The following is a 17,305-nucleotide window of genomic DNA, read 5'->3' as shown; positions in this document are numbered from 1 at the left end:
GACCTATGTACATAATAATTTCTTGATCCAATATCTATTTACCTAAGTTGGCAAACGTCACCCACAACACTGAATTGCTTGTTTTTGTGGCTGAAACTCCAGCACCACCAGTTTTAAAGAGTGTCATAATTTTTATAACACTTAATTTCTACACTGAGCATTGTGTGTATATTTAATCTTTGCCCTTTAGTTTAAGAATGCATTCAAAACATTTAACGTAAGAATTACCAGACCAGACATATCTAGTCCACTGTTCAGCCTGCAGCAGCAGGCAGTACCGCATGTTTTAGGAGAAGGTGCAAAAATCCCAATTGGGCAATTTTGTACTAACCTGCTGTGATTATTTGGAGATCTACATAACACTTCTGAATTGTGGTTGATTTGATGAAGTTTCTGCATCACTAAACATCTCAGGGGATGTACAGTCAGTCATCTGCTCTCAGGGCTGGTGTCGTGTCTCTCCCAGACCAGGAGCAATGGATAGTCATCATCAAAAACAGCTCTTACTCAAGAGGGGCACCTTAGGACAATGGAAATGCTGAAGTCTATGGGAACCAGTTCAACCAAGTTTGTTCACAGAGTGGGGGTTTGGAGCAGTGGCTTTTCTCCACAAGGGACACAAAAACCAGGGGATAGGCTACACTGAAAACTTACATCTGCACAGATCTCTCTCTCTCAGGATGTAAGAAACCCATCCTCTGAGAGACGTAGCTATGCCGACCTAACCCCAGTTTAGACAGGGCTAGGTCAATGGAAGAGTTCTTCTGTCGATCTAGTTACTGCCTCTAGGGGAGGCCAATTAACTACAGCAACAAGAGAACCCCTCCCATCACCGTAGTGATTGTCTGCACTGAAACACTGCTGCTGTATAGCATATTAAGTGTAGATATAGCCTAGGGCGGGTATAGCCCTTTAAAACCAGAAGCAGAGGAGAGAGAGAACGAGGACTATTTGACTGCGGGACACCAGCCACAGCTAGAGGAAACGGACTGCAGAGGTCAGACAGTGACTCCAGGATCTGGAAGAGAAGCCTGACCTGGAGGAATGGAGTCCTGGAACCACAGGAGGACACAGAATACAATCCCAAAGAATGCTGAAAAGTGTTGAGGAAACTGAGGCAAGGATTTTAGCGCAGATGTTTCTTGTTTTGCCTAGATCTGTACCTCTGATGCCATCTTATGTGAAAGTGATAAACTTGCCTACGGTTTCCAATACTATTTGCTTCAGCTATTAGATTGTCTCTGAAGGGATAAACCATAAAAGCAGAGTGTCCACATCATTGGAGTTCTGGGATGGATGTAGTTAAGCTACTGGAAAGCCTTGGGAAGATGATGCTAGTATCAGGGCCTAGGCAAGTGGCCAATATAGTCCCAGCTCGGAGAGAGGCCAGAGTTAGATGGAGGATCTTTACCCTGAGAGTGTGCTTAGAGACCTAAAGCCAGAGGTAGTGCCTGGAGTCTGCTCAGAAAGCCAAAACACACAGAAGTCCAGTGCTGAGATCCAAATTCAGCAGCCTGCTGAGTGTCTACAAGGAGCTCAACCAGAACTGTGACACCTGTCTGTGTAGGAAGTTTCTTCTTAACCCCTTCAGTAAGAAGTTGGCTTATGCCCTGAAGCGCACAGATTTATATCCCTTCCATATTTTTTTTTTTAAATCCTTTCTAAGATAGCATTAGAACATCTTCAGTTATCTTTTAAAGAAACCTGTCAGGTTCCTGGACTCAGTTACCTTATGGCACTGGAGTGCAACAGACTAGTTTACAGTGTAAAGTATTTCAAAGATCACTATCTAAATTTTATTTAGCTATTTTCATCCAATGGAGCTTTAAAATTAGCATGTAGATAAAGCTACATATATGGATGACTAATCCACCATTGAAGATACTTGTGGTAAAACGCAGCAGATAACTATCAACATACTATGGTAATATTTAGAACATGGAATACCACACGAGCTAAATTTTTTAGGGAAACAAAATGCAGTAAGAGATGATGGAATCTGTTTACAATACTGGTACTTTTCTGGAGAGTGTCATTGATTATTTACTGATCACAAGTGGTCCATGTGAAACTGAGGATGTGTCAATATCAAATTGTAAACCCCATGTTGTTTCAGGGGCTCTACTTTCCATTGTAATCATTTGGAGCATGACCTTCATGCTGCATTACAACCTCCTTTGTTGATCAGAGCACCCATTTTGTAGCAGCAGCATGACACCTAGCAGAAAGACTGTCTGAGAAGCTATGGCACAGCCATCAATGTTGAATGGCTCTGCCCTATTGGAACAATGTGTTTTCTTCCAGTAGGGCCCTTGACTTTAAATGTCTCTGTACACATAACAAAATAGGGAGGGGAGCCGAAGCACACAGGCAAGAGGGGGACTCTTCTAAGCAAGAGGCCAGACCATCGCAACATGCAAGAGTTCAGCAAACTTTTCCAGTCACCCTCTCCGCTAACGGACCGCGGGTTAAGAGGGCCATGCTGAAATATCTTAAGATAGCTATAAATATACACACACACACACCCCCTAGGATTACATACATATTCACAGTGTCCCAAATACAGCAGGCCTAGCTGTTAACGGTGCTTTGCAAGAATATAAATTCAAATGTGTAATCTAATAAAAACACTACTACAACACAGGGGTGAAAGTAACTCAGGACACTTACTGGTATGGGGGCGGCTCTGGCCCCTAGAAGGGACAGGGCTAGGGGTCAGTATCCCCCAGCCAGCCCTTCCAGGCTGCCTGGTCTGCGCCGCCTGGGGTTCCTGTGGCGATTTAAAGGGCCCGGGGCTCTGGATGCCACTGCTGCGGTAGCAGTGTCTGGAGCCCTGGGCCCTTTTAAATCACCAGCGCCGGGGCAGCTGCTCCCTTTGCCCTCCCACCCCCCGTCGGCGGCAGCTGAGGGGGGCAAAAGGGGCAGGGACCTTAAAGCCCTGCAGGGTCCTCTGCCGCGGCAGCGCTTTAATGTTGCTGCACCCCACCCCCTGCCGGCGGCCCAGCGCTGCCGCAGCAAAGGACCATCCTTAAAGTGCTGCCACGGCAGTGTTTTAACGTCCCTGCCCTTTTTGCCTCCCACGTTGGTGGCCCTTAAAGCGCTGCCGCAGCAAAGGACCATCCACAGCAGCACTTTAAACGTTGCTGCCCCTTCTCCCCCTGTTGGCAGTAAAGACGTACAACATGTTTCCGCCCCACACTTCCTGTCCATTTCTAGGTCAGTGAGTTAGTGAACAAATCTGTAGTGCTACATAGCAAGTTCCTGTACCGCGCGTTAACGAGTCTCGCGTGTTAAATAGGTAGCGCTGGGAGGTATGGCGCTACCGCGCGTTAAGTGGATTCGTGCGTAAATGGGCCTGTACTGTAAACCTGTATTGACCTAGATACATCACTCAGGGGGCGTGAAAAATTCACACGCCTGAGAGACAAAAATTAAGCTGACCTAAGCCCCAGTAGTGACACCATTAGGTTGACAAAAGAATTCTTCCCTCAACCTAGCTACCATCTCTCAAGGAGATAGATTTACTATAGTTATAGCCTACAGAGCTAGCTTTAGCATCTTATTTCACTTTGCAGTAATTCAAGGAACCTACAGGCCCATATCCTGCAAGATATTAGCTTAAGCAGTTAATATAAGGTATAAATTATCATAAGGCTTTGAGGCCTGTGAACTCTGGCATAAATAAATGGCAAAGTTACTCTGAGTTTTGGGGAACTGGGAATAGTGTGCTTAAGGGAAGGGGTTGTCTAAAATGCTACCAGGTTACCACGGGAATGCTGAGCTGATACTAGGCTTGGATATGTTCGGATAGATTGTCAGCAGATGCTTAGCCCTGGCAATTAACTGATATATATGATAATAAGCTAAAATCATTAATATACTTACCTATAGGGTAAAAGTTGGATATGGACAAGGGATGCTGAGCATTTGAATGAATATTCATGACAGCCCCTGGGCCCTACAATAGGCCAAACCACCACATAAAGGGGGTCATTGTCGTCCGTCAATCTGGACCATCGGACTTGTTTGGCATGCCAGGGTCAGAGCAGGTTGTCTCTTACCATCAGATCCCCAAGCAAGGGAATGACTATATGAGTATATATGTGAGGAATGGTACAAGATATCACCATAAATCTGTATTTTTGCTATCTTTTTATCCGGTTTGGAGCTTTGGTGGTTTTACTAATTGTGTTCACAAAAGGTGTTAAAGCTTTGCTTTGCCCTCAGCCCGAGCGTCTACATTATGTACTCTGGGGTTCCCAGCCAGATATTGAACTCAATAACCTTGATTCTGTCATGCCAAATCCTGGGACTAGAACCTACAGTACCCTCTTTAAATTAGTATTAATGGGAAATCAATAATAACTACTAAAGAATCGGGCAACACAGCAACAGAAAAACCCCTTCCGTCGCACAGCTGCAGAACTGTGCTGCTGTAGCACTCGTAGTATAGACAGTCTCAGAGCAAATTTGACCATAAAAATCAGGAAGTGCAAAAGTTATGTTAAATGCAAGAGTTCTCTTTTTTAAAAGAAAATGCTACCGGCAGGACCAGAGTTTTTCAAATCTTTGCAGCACAGTGCTAGTTTTCTCCCACACACCCCATTTATCTACAATGACACTATGGAACTACCTAATTTTCTCCGGCAACATGGAATTAAATAACTTTAGTTTTCAGTTATGTTTTCATGCACAAGTATAGAAAATGCATTTTTAGTGGCTTACAAAATTCAGTACTTTGTCCCAAATTGGACTATTTTCTTCAATGAAGACTACTCATAGGCAAAAGTTCAGTGTACAGCTTTGTGCTATTCACAAAGTCCAAAAATGCATTACAAAACCAGGAATAACTATGCCACTCCACTCTTAATATATTTCAAAAACCAAAAGAGATTTAGTCTTAGCCAAAAATTAAATCTTTGGTTTGAGGTTAAATAAGAAAATTTGAGGAAATCTAAGTAAAAATGAGAGGTAGTTACAACTCAGTGTGATTTACTCTGAACACTTACAATTAATTCACTTGCATTATAAAAGGTATCTTTAAAATATTTTAACATTCAAGTTATATAACATTCATATGCAGTGGTATAGTACTTCAACCAATGCACTTGTATTTTGTTAAAAAAAATGGAAAGTATTCTTAAGGTGAATAGCCTTAAGTAAAAATTACTCACCTTCCATGTGCATGAAAATTTAGGTGCAGAAACTGGTCTTCATGCAACACTGCTCTTTTGGCACGCTGGTGTTTTTGGTGTAATGAATCCACATCATATGACAATCCTTCATAATGTTTAATGTATTTATTTAAAGGATTTCCATACTGGCCTGTGAAAAGAAAAAAAAACAGTAATCTGAGTCTCAGAATTTCAAAAGTATCAGTGAATAGAACAACTTGATGTTTTTCTTTTGCACTCCTAAAAGAAAAACACACTTGTATTTTCATTCTGCAATGCTAGCATTACAGTTTCTACTCAAAATTGAAGGCTTACTTCTGCAAGCCAAAACACGGCAATTAAAAGCAAGTCTAAACGTGCAGCGATACAAATATTCTTTCATGTGATAACTGTGCTTCCAAAGCAGTTTTCCATGCAAGCAAAAAAGGCTGAAGAAACATCCCTGAGGATTCAGCTTGAATTCAAGCCTCTTGGCCTAGACATTTCCCTGCAGAAGGTTTTTGACTCCTGTTGAGTGCATGAGAAATTTGGAAGAGAAACCTGGCTAACCTGAGGATGGAAGGGAACTGGAGAGCTGGCCAGGAGCACTGGTATTTGAGAGCTTTGCCTGGATCTACATGTAGTGCAGACAGGGCCCAAAACAATGGTTTTAAAGTTATGCTAGACATTGAGTACTTCTGCCTTAGTACAAGACTCACTGCAAGACTAGGTATCTGAATAGTCAACTGGCATTGATAAGCTAGTGAACTGACTTCTCTACCGCTGTGTAGACATCTGCCTGAAGACAAATTCTGGGTATGTGCTAAATTAGACTGCTAAAGCAACCTAACAGACAAAAGGATGGGAAGAAAAAGGAAGGGACGGAGGATGTTAAATGGGAGGGGCATTAGAAACAGGAAAACACGAACCCGGATGTCAAAGCTGATGGTGAGCAACCTGTGGAGTAGACAGGAGGGGCTTGGAGCAAACAGCATCTCGGTGACATTTCCCAAGTAAAACTTCAGAAAGAAAAGTAATGAATCTACAGGGGACTGAGGGTTGCTGCTACTAACTCAAAATGGACGAGTGACTCCCGGGCTGGCTTTGTCTTGAAAATTTCTTCCTCCCACAAACCCTTATGGATGGGAGAGTGGTGGGGACTCATGCCCCGAATGGTGAATACTATGTATGCAATGCTCTAGGCCACTACTTGTTTCCCTTCTATTTCGTATGTTTCATATTTTTAAATAAAAAGTGAGTAAGACTTCTGCTTCTATTTTGGAAAGTGAATATGCAAAAGTGATAGTACAAAATAAATTTCACACGTGATCGTTTGAGACAAGATATTCTAATAAGTCCTGACATTCATTAAGTGTGTTCTAAGCAATTATTCTTCCTACACATAAGTATAGCCACTATGTATAGTTTCCTTCAGTATCTGAAGCAACACAATCCGCATGTAAATTCTATGCATGAAGAATATTGTTTCAGAGTTAATAAGGCAAGCTAAAAGAAAGCTTTATGGAAACAACTGAAGAGGAAGGGATTCAATAGTTCAGACTGGGGACAAAAAGACAAGTAAAAGCTTAACTGTGGAAAGTAGTGGGGAGGAAGAATAGAAAAAAGAGGAACAAACCCAACAGGAGAGGAAGAGATGAGTTGATGAAGATCAGCTATAATATTTTTATATCTTGCAAAGCATTTTTAATTGGATATAAGGCACTTAAAGTGACTGAGCATGGTGATTTTGCTCCCTAAAGTGAAGGTTTCGGTCCAGAAATCTAAACCCTTAAGAATTCAAGGTGCTCATAAGAGGAAAAGCAATAAAAAGGTGGGTGCCCTCAAATTCCAGCAAATGAATGTAAACTTCACGTGTTAAACAACTTTGAAGATCAGGCCAAAAGTTATTATACAGAATTCAAGAGAGTTTTGATGCCCCGTCATTGTTGCATTCTTTGTTCGAATGGGACACTAAACTACCACAGCATGTTGAGGAAAATTAAAAAACTACCCACCCTAATTAAAATAGGCCTTAAAACATTACACACATTTTGCATGCAGAACACATGAGTATTTGCCATTAGTACTTTGTATGTAAATTTATATAGTTGGAGACAAGGAGGCCTTCCAGTGTTGTCATTAAACCCAAGCAGAAGAACAAAATGACCAATTTATAATCCTTCCTCTTGCAAATTCATAGAAATAGCTTCATCTGAAGCTGCTGTATTTGAAGAACACAATGGATTAGGCAGTCACGTGCATGAAGACAGCATTTTACATTTGAACATAGTTCATAATGTTGTTCAAATGTAAACACCAACTCTGCAGCGATGTACAAACACTAATTTGCAGTTAATTATGTGAAAGTCAAATGTTTTTTAAAATAAGCCAATAGTTCTAAAACAAAAAATGTCTTTAGTATAACTTTTGCCAACCAGACTTCTAGAAGAAATGTTCAAATAGTACCAATATTTATTACTCAAGCTTTGCTCAGTGACTTGCCAAATCTTCCCCACATCATCCCTTTGATAGGGTATACCCCATGGCTTCAAAGATGGTTTGGAGAAATACTCTGGTTCTAAATGTGGCACTGTGATTTGGTATGAAATGGAAGTAATGACAAAAAAGCAGATAAAAATGGAGCAAAAGCACCATCTTCACCTTCACTCAGGATTAAGTGGGAGTAAAAGGAATTTCAGATCATTTATTTTTAAAGTTAATACACACAGTTGTTGATATCCAAGTTAATGTACTGGAAGTAAGATATGCAGTCTTTTATTTCATTTCCAGTTTTCAACTCCAGATCTGATCACTATTTAGTTACCTATATGAAATGGACTGGTGATTTGAACATTTCCTTGTGCAAAAGTGTCCATATAAAAAAACTCCAAGGACAAAATTTCTATCTTGTTCTACTTCTGTTACTGTGGCACGTTCACCATCTGCTTTTTTCTCCCTTATGATTTTTTTAATGTGCTCAGCACACTTAAAACTGGTTGCTCATCTATTTGAGAATCATCTTTTCTATTCTCAAGGTTCTCCTCCTCGGAAACTCATTCTTCTGTTTCCTGTCCTTGATCTTCCAGAACTTGGCCTGGACCATCCCCTTTTCTCTAGAAATAAATTGTCAGATGGGATCTGGAGGATTTCACTATGGTAAAAATAAATATATCCAAGGAAAATCAGATCCGTGAGTTTTCTCCAAATAATTAATTTAAGGGTAGGAGAAAATGTAGTTTTCCCAATGAGTATGTAAGTAGTTCAATCCCAAACGAAGCCAATCCCCTGGATGCCAGGACTCTGTTGCTCTGCCCATCTCCCTGGCCAGCACAGCTCCACAGGGATTTCCCCAAACACCACTATCCCCTTTAAAGGTAGTTTTCCAAGCAGAGAAGGCTACTGAAGAATTAATGCAGCCCCCAAGACTTTACCTCTGTAACTTGTGGCATTTGCTGCCATTAGATAGCTACATGTTATGTTTAAATAAAATTTCATTTTTAAATTTAATTCATTTAATTTTCATTCACCTCCTTTGTTCTATGAGAAGATATATAAGTGCTAGAGAAAGTCAATCTGAAGGCATTCTTATCTCTTATGTCACCTCATTCATTTCCTCATCACACTAATTTCACAATCTTTAAAAATATCCTGGATTTTCCATACCTCCAGTAATTGTCCCCCATTTCTGAATCTGTTATACTTCTGGTATATTTTTTCTGGAGATGAAGTATCCAGAAATGAACTAAGTAGTCAAAGTAGAGGGGTTACCATTGATTTGTACCTCCCCTTATCTCCGTAGCCAAATTCAAGTGAGGATTCATCCTCCCAAAATGAGGACAATAGAGCAGAGGCCTCTGTGTATGTGCCAAGAGTGAGACAGTTGCAAATTTAGGTTCGTTGTAAGTTGCTACCTTCAGTTTTTTTAGATTTTATATTCATGGTTTTAATCCAGGCCATTACTGTGATCGTATCACTTTCTATTGTAAAACAAATACACTAGCACTGCATTTGAATTTTCTTTTCCATTTCTGGCCCCCAAAGGAAATTATGCATGCTTTAACTATTGAAGCAAATACTGGTATACTATGCGCAGCTTAGAAGAAGAGCAAGGGTGAAGCAGTGAGCTTTACATTTGGATTGGAAGGAGGCAATGTTTATTCTACTAAGATATGGTTAGGCATGGCTTTTCAGAGAAATCACTCCATAGCTGTACCTAACAGAAGTTCAGTTGGGACACCATCTTTATGATGGATTCATTTCAAGACTCTCACAGTTTTTACCCCCATACACAAGTTCTGCCCGCTACTGCTGCAACAAGGGAACAATACTACACACTTGATCTTCCCTAAACACAAAAGTGTTCTCCATGACTAGCCAATCGCTGTATTTCATTTAGATTTACACAAGAAAAAATTCCCATGCAAAAAAAGTTAAATGCTCCATCAAAGGATGACCACCCAGCATTAAATTACATACAAGAAACGATTAACTCAGCCAACCAATATGCTATTCAAAGCAACAGAACAGCCTCGTAAATCATAAGAACACTCAGTCTTTGCTCCAAACTATGTCAGATACGTGGCCCTTTATGCATGCTATCCACCAATACTATAAAGTAAAAATGGTTGATTATATTCTGGCTTATTTATTTGCTTTCATGTACAATTACATTTTAAAAAGAGAAACTAAGGACTAAGCAGAAGTCATTTTTAGGAATACTCTGGAATTAAGTACTGCTGATTCTTCAGGCTCTTTGGCAGAGCAGTAATTACATTTGCCTAAGCATAATAAGTTTAAAAAGACTTAACTCGAATGAAGTCTAAAATATCAAAGAATTTTTTAACTCACAGTCATTTCATACCTGGCTCTTATTAATGTCACTTTATATAAAGGCCATCTTTTATTCTCCCAAGTCAAGCATTCAAAGGAACATAAACACGATCTATTTTCAGCCTACCCTGCCCAGATCTCTTACAAAAGTTCAAAGCATTTATGCTATAGTAGAGAAACAACACCTAACTTCCTGATAGTATAACAAAGTATTAAAGCTAGTTTCTGTTTTTGCTTAATTTGCTTTTAAATAGACTCACTAGAGGGGTGGAAATAACCTCAGAAGTGCATTTTATCCCATTTCATTCAGCCTGGTAAAATAGTAAGTCCAGCAACAGAGAAACATCATTCTCTAATTTAAAGAATATTCAAAGGACCTGTTCAGCTATCAGGAAAATGGTTCAGCTAATTTGGAATGTGCATATTCTGCATGAAGAAGATGAATAAATGGGTAAAGAGTATAACTGAAGCAATAAGCTAATCAGGCTGGGATAGGAGAGACCTCTCTCTTTTTTATATACACACAAAACAGAGAAGGGTACCCATAAATTCCCTTAAAGATTAAGTGGACCTTCCAATAGCATAGGGGCGGGCAAATTTTTTGGCCAGAGGGCCACATTGGGTTTCCAAAATTGTATGGAGGGCCAGTTAGGGGAGGCTAGGTCTCCCCAAACAGCCAGGCGTGGCCCAGCCCCCGCCTCCTATCTGACCTCCCTGCTTCTCGCCCCGTGACAGCTCCCCCAGGACTCCTGCCCCATCCAACTCCCCCGCCCCATCCCATGACCCCCCCCCCCGGACTCCTACCCCATCCACCACCCGCTGCTCCCTGTCCCCTGACCACCCCCGGACCCCCAACCCAACTGCCCCCTGCCGCCCCATCCAACCGCCCCTCTCATTCCTGACTTGCCCCCCCGGGACCCCTGTCCCATCCAACCACCCCTTCTCCCTGTCCCCTGACAGCCTCTGGAACCCCTGCCCCTGACTGCCCCCTGCCGCCCCATCCAACCCCCCCTCTCCTTCCTGACTGTCCCCCTGCCCCCCAGGATCCCTGCCCTCTGACCCCCCCGACCCCTGATGACCACCCCGAACTCCCCTGCCCTCTATCCAACCCTCCCTGCCCCCTTACCGTGCTGCCTGGAGCACTGGTGGCTGGTGGCGCTACAGCCGCGCCGCTCAGAGCACCGGGTCAGGCTGCGGCTCTGCAACTGCGCTGCATGGCCGCCCAGAGCATTGCGCCGGCAGTGCGGTGCACTGAGGCTGCGGGGGAAGGGGTCACAGCAGGGGAGGGGTCGAGGGGCGAGCCTCCCGGGCCAGGAGCTCAGGGGCTAGGCTTGAGGGTCCTGCATGTGGCCCGCAGGCTGTAGTTTGCCCACCTCTGCAATAGCAGGTATCGGAGCCCTCGTCTATGGGGGAGGTAGGAATTCACACACCCAAGTTTGTTTGCTGGTCTATTTGTAACATTTAAAAATATCAGGATAGGAGGGCCTCATGAAAATCATTTTTTTTAAGCTAACAACTCTTAAGAAGTTTCCTTCAGGAAGTCTCACCCAGAAATATTTAGGGCAATGAATCATGGAAAGTAAAAGTAAAATGTAGACTGGCAGGCATACAGCTGATCTCAACTCCACTGCGCCAATTAGTAATTAAAGTGAGGCTTACCAAGATACCTTTCTAAAAAGTGAGACCACGATGACCATAAACTACTTTAAATTACATAACAATGAATGAAAGTTAGTGAAACAATGAGTTAGTGAAACAATGAGTACTGAAAGTTAGACAAGATCATGGGAAAATTCATAAACTTATCCAATTTTTTCAAATCAGAATGAGCAAGCGGAATCCACTCTTCAAATGAGTGCAGAAAGAGGTAGGAGCACATATATAGTAAAGAGTTAATTCAAGGAGCAGATTAGAGCTGTGAATTACTCCTTGACTTTACAGTTCTAATTTCATTAGGACATGGAAAACAAGTTTAAAAATAATTTCCCATCTTCTTCGTCCAGTAAAAAAAGTTATGAGGACATCTTTAGCACCTGGTTAGTAGGTGCTGGATGCTTTTTTGTCCACACCCTGTGTCCAAGCGCAAACACTTGATTACACTGTAAGAACTATGAAGCAGTAGGGAAGACCTCACCAGGCTGGGTTCAATCTCCAGCAGACATTCCCATTCAGGGCGGGAGGCACCCCTGTGAAGCAGTTGTAGTGGCAGGAGGAGAGTGAGTACAGACCTCTAGAGATTTGGGAACCATCTTGAAAAACTTTTAGAAAAAAAAAAAAGCATTGATGTCAGCAGGTACCTAGTCACTTTTCTTTATGAAAGGGAGCTATTTCTTTCTATGGAGCTAGCTCTCACAGAAGAGAGAGCATTCTGAGTTAACAAAAGTGGAACAGTTAAGCTGGAACAACTGTAGAGAAGATAAGGGTGTGAAAATCATTTGAAGAAGCAAGTAAAGCAGCAACAAAAACAAAACAAAAAACCCACCACCAGGCTTTGTAAGCTTTTACAGTTTGCTTCCATGCTGGTATGTTGTCTATCTAGATTATAAAGTCTGAAGAGTGGGATCTGTCTTATACATAAGGCTACGTTTTAGTCACGGGTATTTTTTTTTTTTTTCGTAAAAGTCATGGACAGGTCACGGGAAGTAAACAAAAATTCACGGCTCGTGACCTGTCCATGACTTTTACTATATACCCCTAAAACTTGGGCAGAGGGTCACGGGTTTTTGGGGGGAGGGGTGGTCCCGCGGGTGCTGAGGGAGGTGGCCCAGGACCCCGCTGGTGCTCGGGGGAGGAAGAGTGGGCAGCAGTGTGTGGCCTGGGACCCTGCTGGTGCTGGGGGGACAGGGTGAGCAATGGCATGTGCCCAGGGACCCCCGCTAGTCTACGCTAGACTACCCGGCTCTGCAGGGGGCAGCAGAGGGGCCAAGCCCAGGGGGCTCCACGTGCTGCTCCTGCCAGAAGCACCGGCTGGGCAACTCCCATTGGCCAGGAACTGCAGCCAATAGGAGCTGCGGAGTTGGGGAGCCCCCGGCCCCTCTGCAGCCTAAGAACTGCAGGGCCATGCTAATGGGAGCCAGGGAGGCCCCACCCTGAGGTAAGCACCCCCCCACACCTCCCAACCCCTGGCCCTGAGCCCCCTCCCACACACCAAAACTGCTGCTGGTGGCCTGGGGCTGCCCACTCGGGCAGCCCCTGAGCCAGCACTGGCCGCTGCAGAAGTCACAGAATCAGTGACTTCCATGACAGACTCGCAGCCATACTCATACACAATGTCAAGTATATTTAAAACACAGTTAGAGTAGGACACTTAAACCGACAGTCTAACATCCAGAATTGGAAAGTACATAAATGGGACATCCCTAAGCATGCATTTAGAAAATGACCAGCGCTCAGAAAAAGTAAGTGGACATTAGAAAATAAACATGAACGGATTTCAAACACTCTGAAGCAACATCCTGACCTTTCAACTGGGCCAGGTTTTCACCCTTTATTTTGCTATGGTGAGAGGAAAAAAAATATTGCCATTAATTTTGTCTGTAGGTTCAAAATATAGACAGGTAGTAATTGTGCCTCTGGGCCTTTTTCACAAAAATATACTTTAAAATACCAGTTTCCTGAAGTACTACAAAACTGATTGAACAGAAATGCAAGCAATTTTTCCTTTATATAAAAAAAATGTACATGTCATAAAACAGTATAAATAATGCAGCATTAGGAGTTGCTTAAAGGCACTTTAAAATATGCAGTCAACTAATATGAAGCTACATGACAGGTCTTGCAACTAAAATACCAAAATTCTGTAACTTCTCCCTTAAATTAAATACTACACTAACTGATATCAGAAACTTACATCTAATCAGTGTGATTTCAAAATATTGAACACTATCTTGACTTATTGTATACTAAAAGCCATTTATGTTTTCAGCTAAATACGTTCTCTAATTCAGAAGTTACTACGGTATTTTGGTTTCTCTCAAAATAAATACATACAAGTTCTTAGCTAAGCTGACATCAAAGTGCTCCCAGTTACCCCACTGTTAGTATAAGAGTGCCAACAGAATAACTGGGCATTCATGTCCCATTTACGTTCCCCTGCCACAGTGGTAAGTCAATTATTTTTTGTCAAGGTCCAAATTTTTTGGTCAAGGTATAGTCAAGGTCCAGACGCCAGAGAAAACAAACAATAATGATAATAAATAATAAGTAAATAAAAAGATTTTGGGGTGCTTTCAAAAGTGTGTGGCAGTCCAGATTTGGCCCCAGTTTGCCTATATACTACCCTTGCCTTACCGTTTGTTCTACAGAATACCATTTTCTGACAAAGATCTGAAAATTTACTGTTAACTATCTGACCAAAAGGGGTGGTGGTATAAAAATGAATTAAAGAGCACAAGCATCTACTCTAGACAAGCTTCCCTTTAAAAAAAATATATATATATGTTTAAAATACAAATTGACATACGGCCAGGGAATCAAGTAGGAAATACCCATATCAAAACTCCAATAGCGCACAAGCAATAAAATCTCACAGCAGTCATTTGTAAATAGTTCATAAGCTCCCCTGAAGCTCACATTACTCAACGCTTGAATCTCCCCAAAATTTTGGGGAGCAGACTTCATAAGCAATTGCTTTGATGCACACAGGAAAATTCAAAGCATATCTTCCTATTATCACTGTTGCACATTTAATAAGAAGGTAACTGCAGACTGTCTGCTCAGTGGTAAGAGTTTATCTCCATTTCTCTGTGAAATTAAAGCAACAAGAAGGACAGAAGAAAAGCACCTCTAATTCCTTTCCCTCCTCTCAGCAGTTGGGAAACTGTGGGGACAGGAGAAAAGAGTACAGTAATGGAGATCTCCCCAAGTAATGGAGAACTCCCCAAGAGGACTGGAGGGGGAGAAGTAGGTAGATAGGTAACTGCATAATTCTGCCTCCTGAAGACATCTTGTATGATTCAGACTACTGGATTTTTACCTGGAAAGACACTCAAAACTGTCCAAGCTCAAAGGTTTTCGGTCTCTAAGGGCATGTCTGCTTGGGGACAAAAATCAACGAGAGGTGAGAAATCTATGTGCATAAAGTAGCCCCTGCACGTTCAGGAGTGAACAGCAGGGGGAGGGGTTTTAATGAGCTTTAATTTACCTTGACATGATTTACACGACATCTTGTGAGGGTTTCGGCAGGTCTATACTTAAACCACTGCAGTGGCTGTGCCGCTGTAGCGCTTCAGTGAAGACGCTACTATGCCAACAGGAGAGCTTCTCTCGTTGTCATAATCCATCTCTGTGAGAGACGGTAGCTATGTTGACGGGAGAAGCTCGCTGATGGGGGTAAGGTCAGTATAACTGGATCATACAAGGGTGTGGGTTTGTCGCACAGAGTGACTTAGTTATACCAGTGTAAGTCCGTAGTGTAGACCTGACCTTTGTCTAAACACAGTGAGGTGATGAGCTCTATTGGAAGGGTGATTTCTAAAGCACACAAATGTGTTGTGCATTAATTGGTCTGTGTAGTGTGCTGGTGCAATCTCAAGCACTTTAGAAACCACACTCCCATAGTGTGCATTGATGTACAACGTAGACATGCCCTAAGAACCCAAAGTAGTGGGCAAAAGAATGAATTGCTTGTCTTTTGGGGACTGCATGTTACCACATAGCTTAACCACCTTTTGGAACATTTCACTCAGTTTATGATTTAGCAGTCAGCAGAGACTTCCTAAAGAAAAATAAGCCAAAGTGAAAGGATTGCAAAGTTAAAAGAAGACTAAAGAAGTGTAAAGATAAAATAAAACAACCTTCAGGAAGGTTCCCTCCAAGACAGGGGAAGTGGATGAGTGAGAATCCTAGTAAATGAGATCTTCAGAAAAGTAGTAATTATCCCTAACACAAAATACCAACTGGGCACAATTCTCACTGCTGAAGAATAAGTAGTTTGAAGGATGTCTCAAAAGAAAAGATGAAAACTATCAAGAGCAAGACCAGCAATGAACAAAGTTTTAAAAACAAGAGAAAGGGAAGATACTTCTCAAAAGCATCAGGCTTAAGACTTTGAAAGCCTGTAGAGAGCATCTAAAGAACAAGAAAAGGGAAAGTGTGGCCAACTCAAAAAAGTACATCCTAAAATAAACTCTGGGGAAGAAACGTTTTTGGATTCTTACTTTAGAAAGAGGTTCTCCAACCCTGAGAATCCAAAGTGGAATTCCTTCTAGAGACTGAATCCCAGTAATGGTGCTTTATAAACATATGTATCTGCCTTTCATACGCCTAATGAATACAGCCCTGAGTAAGTCAGTAGAAGCTGTTCAGTGTCACATCAAATGAGCCTTGACACATAGCCTTACACAGTTAGGCCACCCAGGTCATTACCATTTGCAATTCAGTAGGATAGTCATTTGGACACAGTCACCTTAGCAACAGTATTGCACAGGGAACTCATAGGAAATTAAATGAATTTGGTGATTTTCTAAGGGTGGTCAGACTGCTTCAAGTAGAACTCTTATTTTTTTCCCTTTGATCAAGCATGTGAAGAAGATGTACACTCTGGGAAAATGTTTCCAAAACCATATGTTCATTAAAGTGACTCCAAAACTGAATGAAGGCCAAGCACCAAGCCTGAAATCTCTGAAGTGCTTGAAACTCAAAAGGCAAAACCTAGTCACAGAAATTAAGTTCTTCTTAGGTATCTGGAGGTCAGCATTCCATCAGTACTTCAGAACCAGCAGCAGTGAAAGAGCAAAGTCAAAGTAAAATGAATATTTGAAAGAAACAGGCCAAAGTGAAAGGAAGAGGAACACTACAGAGTTTACCTGAAGTAGGCTGAAAAGACAATAGTACCAAATGGAGACAGTGCTTCTGCAGAGAGCCCCTTGTTGGCTATGCTCAAGGAACTGACTACAGATAAGAGTCCTATGGCACACAAGCAATGGAGGGAGGGAGCTCTCTTCTACCTGCTACATCTGTGGTTAAGGAACAAAAAAGGTTAAGAATTTCAGTTCTACCAGTTTCTACTAGGAAACAGGCACCCAGGAGTGAGAATCCCAAAGAGGATCTCTTTAATTACAAAAAAAAAAAAAAAAAAAAAGCTCTCCTTGCATCAGCTGGAGGGCAATTTGAGAGCTTTACATTAATCATACATCTAATAGTCAAAAGCCGTTGCCCCATCCACCAGGGTCTAAGGACAGGATCCGGAAGAATCCCAGTTTCTTCCTCCTTTTGAGCAGAATGACTTCTCACTTGACTTTATTTCCTCATGCTTACTAGTGTTCCCTTACACTAAAGTATTTGTATCTAGCTCTGGTTACTTTAGCTAGAAGCTGTCTGGT

The 17,305-nt window shown here is 42.0% G+C and overlaps 1 protein-coding gene across 1 annotated transcript in view; it reads right to left on the bottom strand.

The window, feature by feature from the left end:
* The window catches only part of ADAM10 (ADAM metallopeptidase domain 10), a 126,031-nt gene that overhangs the window by 83,347 nt on the left and 25,379 nt on the right, over positions 1–17,305 (bottom strand). The window contains exon 2 of the mRNA XM_074966253.1: positions 5,175–5,325. Coding sequence (XP_074822354.1) covers positions 5,175–5,325 — 151 coding nt within the window. The remainder of the gene's footprint in view (positions 1–5,174; positions 5,326–17,305) is intronic.

The sequence above is a fragment of the Natator depressus genome, chromosome 10 (genome assembly GCF_965152275.1).
Source record: "Natator depressus isolate rNatDep1 chromosome 10, rNatDep2.hap1, whole genome shotgun sequence".
Lineage (NCBI taxonomy): Eukaryota > Metazoa > Chordata > Testudines > Cheloniidae > Natator > Natator depressus.
Note: the sequence above shows the minus strand (reverse complement) of the source record. Positions and strands in the feature narration are given on the sequence as shown.